This window comes from Ipomoea triloba, chromosome 4 (genome assembly GCF_003576645.1).
Source record: "Ipomoea triloba cultivar NCNSP0323 chromosome 4, ASM357664v1".
NCBI classification, from domain to species: Eukaryota; Viridiplantae; Streptophyta; class Magnoliopsida; order Solanales; family Convolvulaceae; genus Ipomoea; species Ipomoea triloba.
Window position 1 is genome coordinate 34,899,490 of NC_044919.1, and position 9,281 is coordinate 34,908,770.

General features: G+C 36.5%; 2 protein-coding genes across 5 annotated transcripts; one reads left to right on the top strand and one right to left on the bottom strand.

The window, feature by feature from the left end:
• Nucleotides 1-66: 66 nt before the first annotated feature.
• On the top strand, nucleotides 67-3,455 carry LOC116015543 (protein ETHYLENE INSENSITIVE 3-like). Of its 4 annotated transcripts, none has more exons than XM_031255645.1 (3): nucleotides 67-236; nucleotides 999-1,037; nucleotides 1,160-3,455. In XM_031255645.1, exon 3 carries the CDS (start codon nucleotides 1,174-1,176, stop codon nucleotides 3,031-3,033), a length of 1,860 nt encoding a protein of 619 aa, XP_031111505.1. In that variant the 5' UTR covers nucleotides 67-236; nucleotides 999-1,037; nucleotides 1,160-1,173; the 3' UTR covers nucleotides 3,034-3,455. The 4 variants fall into 4 exon arrangements, with proteins under 4 accessions (XP_031111505.1, XP_031111504.1, XP_031111503.1 ...); XM_031255644.1 differs by having other exon boundaries at nucleotides 1,165-3,455; XM_031255646.1 differs by lacking the exon at nucleotides 67-236 and adding an exon at nucleotides 317-335 and having other exon boundaries at nucleotides 1,165-3,455.
• A 4,308-nt stretch (nucleotides 3,456-7,763) lies between these two features.
• On the bottom strand, nucleotides 7,764-8,715 carry LOC116017485 (protein GAST1-like). The gene is made up of 3 exons (XM_031258081.1): nucleotides 8,597-8,715; nucleotides 8,273-8,345; nucleotides 7,764-8,183 (listed from the first exon to the last, which is right to left on the bottom strand). Exons 1-3 carry the CDS (start codon nucleotides 8,678-8,680, stop codon nucleotides 8,002-8,004), a joined length of 339 nt encoding a protein of 112 aa, XP_031113941.1. The 5' UTR covers nucleotides 8,681-8,715; the 3' UTR covers nucleotides 7,764-8,001.
• Between the last annotated feature and the right edge of the window lie 566 nt (nucleotides 8,716-9,281).

Sequence of the window (9,281 nt, forward strand, 5' to 3'; positions counted from 1 at the left end):
CATTTATTGAATTTCTCAATTTCCTACTCCAAAATTCATAAATAGTATTTTAGCGCTGCTGTAACTTTCATTTCTTTCTCCTTGTCTCTCTGTGCCTCTGTCCCATCACCTCCCTGTCTCTCTGTAGTCTCTGAAGTCCCGAAGGTCAATTATTCTGAAATAGAGGAGACTAGGTGAACAGAATTTTTCTTCTTTTTTTTTGTAAAGAATAAGAACAATCCAACACACCCTTTGAGGTAAAAGCTCTTGCCTTTGATAAACTAGTAGTTGTAGTTGTAATAATAATGGCAGCGCCATCTTTCTTGGATCAAAGCTGAGATCTTTATCTGTTTTTGGTGCTTTTCTTCTTTTTCTTTGGATATATGCCTTCTGTTTTCCTTCTTGGGTTCTTGTTTACTCCAAGATTGGTTTGTCTTTAGATTCTTTATATTTGCCATTTTTTTCTGGCCCTTTGTTTGTTGTATGGATTTTAGCTTTTGCATAAAGTTTTTGTTTTTGTTTTTCCCTTGATTTGTTCATTCTATTAGTTGTTGAATTCAAGGATAGAAACCTGAGGAGTTGAGGATGTCTTTGTTTCATCAATGGATACTTTTCTTGTGTTTTTTTAGACCTGTTTTTTTTTTCTGGGTTTTTTTTTGGGGGTCATGAGTGCATTCCATGATTTTCTAGATCTGGGATGGTATGGCAGATTCTTTGAGGTGTTATTCTCAAATTTCCTGTTTTTTTTTTTCCCGGGAAAATTGTGTTACAGACACAGGATGCTTTTGAGCTTTGATAAGCTAGTGTCTAATCACGGATTTTTAAAATATTTTTTACTGTCTATCTGTCAAAAAAGTTAACCTTTTCTTTCTGCTTTGTGTTGGAATCCACGTTTCTTGTGTGATTTCACATGTTTATCATTTTGCTCTCCTGTTCCAATTGCGGCATATAACTGTTTTTAGTCTTGCTATTAATGAATTAAGTTTGTTTTGTTAATTTCCTGTGTGTTATATTTGCAGGAGAGAAGAAATAAGCAAATTGAGAAGCTTTTTTTCCTGGTATTCCCACCTTGATTTTGCAATTTAGTGGAGATTCATACTCCAAGTTTGTGCTTGTGTGTGTTTAGCAATCAATTCTTGATTAGGGTTCTTGGGATTTTGGCTTAGATTTATGTGATTAGTGCAGACTGTAAAGATGATGATGTTTGAGGAGATGGGGTTCTGTGGTGATCTTGATTTCTTCCCTGCTGCCCTCAAGGAGCCAGCTGATGTGGTTGCTCCTCCTCCTGTTATGGAGGCCGAGGCGGTTGTAGTGGAGGATGATTATAGCGACGAGGAGATCGAAGTGGATGAGTTGGAGAGGAGGATGTGGAGGGACAAGATGAAATTGAAGAGGCTCAAGGAGATGAATAGGAGTAATGATGGTGGCGTCGATACTGCGAAGCAACGCCAGTCGCAGGAGCAGGCGAGGAGGAAGAAGATGTCTCGGGCGCAGGATGGGATCTTGAAGTATATGTTGAAGATGATGGAGGTGTGTAAAGCTCAGGGTTTCGTTTATGGGATTATCCCGGAGAAGGGGAAGCCCGTGAGTGGGGCGTCGGATAATCTCAGGGAGTGGTGGAAGGATAAGGTGAGATTCGATCGAAATGGTCCAGCTGCCATAGCAAAGTACCAAGCAGAAAACGCAATCCCGGGGCGGAACGAGGGCAGTGAACCGGTCGGTCCAACGCCCCATACCTTACAGGAGCTTCAAGACACGACCCTTGGCTCGTTGCTGTCAGCTCTGATGCAGCACTGTGACCCCCCGCAAAGGCGGTTTCCCTTAGAGAAAGGAGTTCCCCCGCCCTGGTGGCCCACGGGGAACGAGGATTGGTGGCCTCAATTGGGGCTGCAGAAGGAGCAAGGTCCCCCGCCTTATAAGAAGCCTCACGATTTGAAGAAGGCGTGGAAGGTCGGTGTTCTCACTGCAGTGATCAAGCATATGCACCCCGATATTGCTAAGATAAGGAAGCTCGTTAGGCAGTCCAAGTGCTTGCAAGACAAGATGACAGCCAAGGAAAGCGCAACTTGGCTTGCCATCATTAACCAAGAGGAATCCTTGGCTCGTGAGCTTTACCCTGATCACTGCCCGCCTTTATCCTCAGCTGGCGGGAGTGGAACATTCACCATGAGTGACAGTACCGAGTACGACGTTGAAGGGATTGACGATAAACCCAACTTCGATATCCAAGAGCAAAAACCGAGCAACCTGAGTTTGTTGAATTTGGGGGTCGAGAGGTTCCAAGATGGGCTAATGGTACAACAGCCCCCTCATTCAATCAAGGATGATATCATCACGAACCTGGATTTCACAAGGAAGAGGAAACCGGGCAATGACTTGCCTATTCTGTTGGATCACAAGATCTATACATGTGACTCCCTTCGATGCCCTCACAGCGAGATTCGTCTTGGTTTTCCCGACAGATCAGCCCGAGATAATCACCAATTAGCTTGCCCTTTCAGGAATTCCGCACAATTTGGTGTGTCACAGTTTCATATTAATGAAGCCAAACCGCCAGTCTTTTCCCAACAGTTTGTTCAACCCAAGACAGCCTCTCTGCCAGTCAATTCAGCCCCGTTGTCCTTTGATCTATCAGGACTCGGGGTACCAGAAGATGGGCAAAGGACGATTAATGATCTCATGTCCTTTTACGAAACAAACATTCAGGCGAACAAAAACTCCTGTCCTGGCAATGTTTCAGCTACCAAAGAGCATTCTCTTCAACAACCTAGTATCCAGTGTCAACAGGACAAGTACCTCCAAAATCAAGGAGTCATGATGGAGGGCATGATCTTCGAGGACAGTAACATATCCAATAATCGCCCCATGGTTCCACCAGGAGACCGGTTCGATCAGTGCAAGGTTTTGAATTCCCCTTTCGGTTCACTTTTCAATGGAAACTCTAACGAGGCTTTCCCCTTCATGTTTGGCTCTCCATTCAACCTACAAGCCGTCGATTACAATGAAGGTGCCCGGGATGCCATGCCAAAGAAAGACGCTCCTATTTGGTACTAGCACCAAAACATTGCCAAATTATCAGCTTTTTCTGCTCTATGGATCAACCGTTGGCAAGAGGGACGCCATTATCTCACAATCGATCTGCAATGGTCAGTTTGACTTATAGTCACTTAAAGTTATTGTAGTAACAGTATTTCCTTTACAATGCACTTGTAGTGGCTGAAGTGCCTATTATGCATAGTAAACTAAGGTGGGGAAACTGCTCAGTATTGCTGATTGTTCCATAAATAAGCTACTCTATTTTTATTCTATTTATGATGTAATAGAATAGAGCATGCAATATTTTGCTGTCTATAATGTTGTCTATGTTTGTTTGGCTATATATACATTGTCCTAATGGCATTGTGATGCTTTGCTGCTAACAATGCTTTGATGTAAGTTTGGTTGTGACTATTCAAACTAGGTTGTGTTTGTGTATATTTTGTTGTGTTTTGGACCTTATTATCACAACTTTGATTAGCACTCAGAAGATTCTTTTACTTTCTTGTGGCTTCATCCTCTGCCAGGATAGCCATACAGGGAGAATTCTGAACTTGTTGTTGGCTACTGACACCATCACTTTCTGTACCTAAAAAATAAGACATTATAGGGGTAAACCCTAAACCTGAGGACCCCTCACCCCTGCCTTGGAGATTGTAATAGGAGGTAAATTGCGGAATATGTCTCTGTGAAACAGGGTCTGAGTGCTTGTTTTTGTTCGCTCTAAGATTGAGAATTTGAACCCTGATATTTATTGGATTATATATATCTGTTACACTTAATCTTTCGACCATTGAGCTATGCCCGAAGCTAAGATCAAGATATATAGGTGACATGAAAGCTAGGTTGTTCTTTGAAGCAATGAGGTAATAAGATAGAGGAAATCATTGGACCCAGAAAAGTGATCTAATCTGCTAGATAATGAAAGAAAATTGGTAATCAGTATGTGGAAGGAAGGTAGTTGAATGGGCAATTCAATAAAGTATGGTCACCCTCCACCATATCATGTGATCCTCATTATCTAATCCCAAAGTCAGCATACTTTTGATTTTTTAAGGGTTCAAATGGCCATCACTCTTGACCCCTCCACTTTTCCCACCATAGCCAACAGTACCCCCAACGCCCCAACCTCTTATTATAAAAACATTATAATACCTCCTACCCAACATAACTCAACGGTACAAAGACTGAATGATGTAAGTCTCAATAGCCCTAGCAGTTGCAAGGTGAGTTCAGTGATCTGTTCTATTGAGACACGTTCCGTGATTTACTTCTTTCACTTTTTTTTTTTTTTTTTTTGAATTGACTCGTAAAGACGGGAGATACAAAAATTACCAAACTCTAATGAAACTAACCCTAGTGGCGTTAGAAGCACCTCAATACTAGCGGGAGACGAGTCCTAACAATGACTTTAGAGTTGGGAACAATGACATGTTTTTATAAATAATGCTCTCTGTCCCAACATAACTCAGCGGTATAAAGACAAAGTGAGGTAAGTCTCAGCATCGCTAGCCTAGTGAATGGCCGAATGCCAATTGATGGGATTTTGATACTTGCACGTAACACAGTTTAGAGTTGAATCTTTTGTGGATATCAGAATACTTAATCACTTTTCACTAAAACACATTCGACAATTTACTTTTTTTTTTTCACAACACCCTCAAGGTTAGGGCCACTGAGTCTGAGAGTCTAAGACTACTACTATTATAAACAAACAAATAAATAAACATCACTTTTAGTCATTTTTCAACATACAGCTATAAAAGATGATATGTATAACACAGCCAAAAAGTAGTTGCATAGGAGTAGGGGGGCAGACATGTACATTTAAAGCAACATCTATGATTCTTAAGGCAAGAGAACATGAAGGTGTGTCAGTGCATCTACAAGAGAATGAACCTGGACTTTTTTTTTTTTTAAATAATTTTTAATTTTCTGGAGATCCAATATTTACAGAAATGCAAAAACCCCTACGTACAAATCAAGACATTGAAATTTCACAAAACGGTGCAACAGACAGATGTGCGTTCTTTGTATGTATTTGGTACATGAACAAGACTTGTCCCTTAAACAGTAGACACCATTCCTTGACATGCCAACTGTACTAAATTTATTTTTAGTCTATCTAAATTTTTTAATAATTAATCTCAGCCAATCTGATAAACCTGTGATTAATGTGGGTTTTTTAATAGCCTGACAGTTAATAGTTTATGTCTTACGATAATTGTGGTTAGCTTGTCGCTGGCATCTTCTCATACTTTAATAATAAACATCGTATTTGCTTTTGGTTTTTTTAGTTGACTATCTATTAAACAATGTTGTAAAGATTGGTGTGTAACCAAAGCTGTAACGGAAAAGGTGAGGGGCATGTATTTTTGGGTTAAGAGGGAAAAAGCAGTCCCTATCTACGAACTTTTTGCGATAAGCTTAACCAAGAAAGTTGGCAAGAATTAAATTTGTGATTATGTTATACTCACTCGGTCACCTTTTTAAGAGTGAGAGAATACGTTTTATGTGAGTTAGTTGTGTATTTCACTTAGGGTCTGGTTGGAAACATTAAAAAGATATTTTGAAAAATAAATAATTTTTTATAAAATATTTTTATTTGATGGGTGTTTGACTAAAAGTCATAAAACACTATTTTTGTTGGCTAATAGTTAGAAAATAGTTTTTTTTTTTAATATATATATAAGAACTCATTTTTCTGTTTGGTTCATTTATTAAAAAAAAAAACATAAACATAAATCTATTATAAAGTTATTTCTTATAAAATATTAATTATTTTAATGATGTTAGTAATTATTATTTTATGTTAATATTATCTTAATCTGACTTATATTTATTTGACATTGATAAATGTAAAAACTATGAACTAAATTAGAAATTGAAAAAAAAAATTACTTTCAAAAAAATTGGGTTATGGGCCGAGCTAAGATTTTTATTCTTTGGTAGAGCCCAGCCCAATTCAGTATTTTAATCGACCATCACTAAATGCAATAAGTTTAAACTAAAGAAATTGAAAAAAAAAAAAGAAGAAAAGAAATTACATAGTTTTTTAAAAAAAAATAATATTTTGTGCTATAGGTTAGATCAAGACTTCTATTGCTCGGCTCAACTCGGCCCGATTCATATTTTAACTAGAATAGTGAGTCCAATTCAAATAAGGGAAAATTGCATTTTTCGTCCCTAAGTTATAGGGTAATTGTAGAATTCGTCCCTAAGTTTGGGCATACTCACTTTTCATCCATAAGTTATTATTGGTGTTGCACTTTTCGTCCATGAGTTATACTAATTGCAAATTTCATCCCTAAGTTATCATTGGCGTTGCACTTTTTGTCCCTAACTTAAGTGTGCAAACTTCGGTTAACCGAAAATTTGAACCAAATTAACCGTTAACCGCTTAAAAAACCTTTAACCATTAACCGAACTGAAATCAATATTTTCTATTACCTTCATTTCTCTTCTGACAAATCTAAGAACTGACTTTCAAAAATCATTTTCTATGTTTCCAAACAAATCATTTGTTATTCTATGTAAGGTTGTTTTCTTCCATTATTTAATGTATTGATAGTGAGCATAAAATTATATTATTTATTATCCCGAAATGAAACCACAGTCAAGCTAGTTGTTCGTGTGGTACGTAGGATAACCTAGACTGGATTACGTCATTGACCCTTTGACAATTAGGATTACAAGGTGAGATGTGCCTAGTGCTAGTGGTTGTACTTTTCCCTAGCACCATAAAAAAAATCAAGATAAGAATTAAAAAATATTAATTAATTATTCTACTGTATTTAGTCAAGAAATTAATTAAAGTAAATTGGGTCCAAACCAGTTGTCCGAGGACAGAAAAATCAAGTTTGCTTTTTGATTTTGTGGTGCATAGAAATGGAAATTTGTTTGAAAATAATGAGTTTAGGAATGTTAATGAACAAAATTGATTCCCTACGTTTCTATATGCGATGGAGATTTGGCTGAATTCTGCACCATATGGCATATGGGATGCCTTTTTTTGAAAATTGAGAGTAATTAGGCATGCTTTTTTTGTGAAACTCAATATCTTCTTTTACTCATACTGATGGTCAAGTTGGTTTTGTGCATAGATTAATGTATTGCTTTAATAACAAATGTATAGCTTAGTTTGTTAAAGGTCTTTTCTTTCTGTATTCTTTAATCATGACCTTTTTTTTTGGGTAAATTTGTCACTTGTGGGAATTGAACCTAGGTTCTCCTGGAATTCCTCCCCACAAAGAAAGCTCACTTGCCACTTGAACTACCCCGTTGGGTTAAAAAAAAAAAAAGGTCAAATATGTACATCGATTTACTACTTATTACTCAATTTGAAGTATCAGATTAATTAAACTTCAGACGATTTGAATAATCATATCTCTTTTTTATTTCGGAAAGTAAGGGTGTTCCATTGGAATATATATAAAGAATGAAAAATAAAATCAGTTGGTAGGTGATTAGCTGGTTTCCTTCCCTTGTTAGTATGAATGGGAATTATGTTGGCCATGGAATACAGGCCAATTTAGGTTGAGGAAATTGAAACATACATAATCAATCAAATCAAATGATGCAACTAATTAACTCCCATTTTGCAATTTAATTTGCACCACTAAAATGCCAATATCTATATTGTCTAGCACATTCGAATGGAATAAGAATTAAAACAATTATAATGTTCTTAATTTAGAGTCGCACAACACACTTATGCCGATAATATTGAATGGATATATAGGGGAATATATATAATTTCACCAATGGAATTCCAAATCTATTTTCAGGTACATTCAAATAATAGAACGATAATTAAATAGACATATATGCAGTTCTTAACTTAGAATACGTTATAGTCACAAACTTTTGCTGATAAAATTAAAGATAGAATAATATTATAGCGATCGAGCAGAAAAGAAAGGGCGGTGGTAAATTGTAATTAGTTAAAAATAGGTAGGTAGGTTAAGGTTAAGGGGTTAGCTATCCCTAGGGACATTTAGGGCCACCTCTCTTGGTCTTCCAATTATTGTAACAAGGGCAGACTTGTTTATGGCCATAGGTTCCTGGAGGCACGCATCTGCACTTGAAGCAACACTTTTGGCAGAAGAACATGCATGGCTTCTTGTATGCTGTCTTTGAGCATCTATATGTGCATGCATCTGGGCACTCTGCATATATGCAAATCATATCCATACATTCATTTTATATATATATATATAATACACTCAAAATAGATGTATCTAATAATCTATCTTGCCTGCCTGGGAGAACCCTGAATGCCTGTGTTTCTTATGCTGCTGCACAGTACTGGACTGGAAATCATTCTCAATCTGTACCCAAAAAAACATAAAAAAGCTAACAAATGAAAAGTATTGTAGTAACCTGATGGTTAAGGATAAAAACTTGTGACCATAAGGTCATGAGTTTGAATCCCAGCTGACATTCTTGGTTTGAGTCGATCAGCTATGGTCAATTTAGGGTTCACCCAGTGCACATTCTGATAGTGGCGATGGGTTATAGTAATGTAAATTAATTATATATATATATATATATATATATATATATATATATATATTCTTACTTGGGCTGAGGCCAAATTTTGAAGAAAGGAAATTAGGAGCAAAATGCAAAGGAAAAGAAGAGCACAAACACTTCTACTCTGCATGCTTACTGATATCGAATTGAGTGGGAGATGAGAATCCACCCACATTTATATATTTATAATAACCCACCCCCTATGATGATTTATTATAATTAATGTGGAATATTGCATAAACAGTACGTACTATACTACTTTTTTTTTTTTTTTTTTTTTTCAAAGTTGTTCAAAATGCCAAATTTAAAGATTTCAATGGCATCCATGTGAACGTGGTGGTGGTGGTGAAGTGGTGGTTGCATCTACTTTCTACTGCTAATAATGATGGATATATCATATATATGTTGTTATCTTTTTCTTTTTTAAAGTTAAAGTTCCTGCTTGAAACTTGAATTACATCAATTTTTGAACTATGATGAACTTCAACGTAAGCCGTTTCTTTTATTCTATTCCTATGCTAACAAAAGAATATATGTATGCTAATTAAGTACAAATTTTACCCACCCTATGGACAAGGGAATGGGTGATTATGGGTTATATAGATGGATGGTGTGTGCAATATAATACTCGCATCGGTCGATTTTTATTAATAACTGAAATAATTGGAGAAAAAAATGTATATTAACAGAGATAATCGCCCAAAAGAAAATTAAATAATTGACATTTTTTA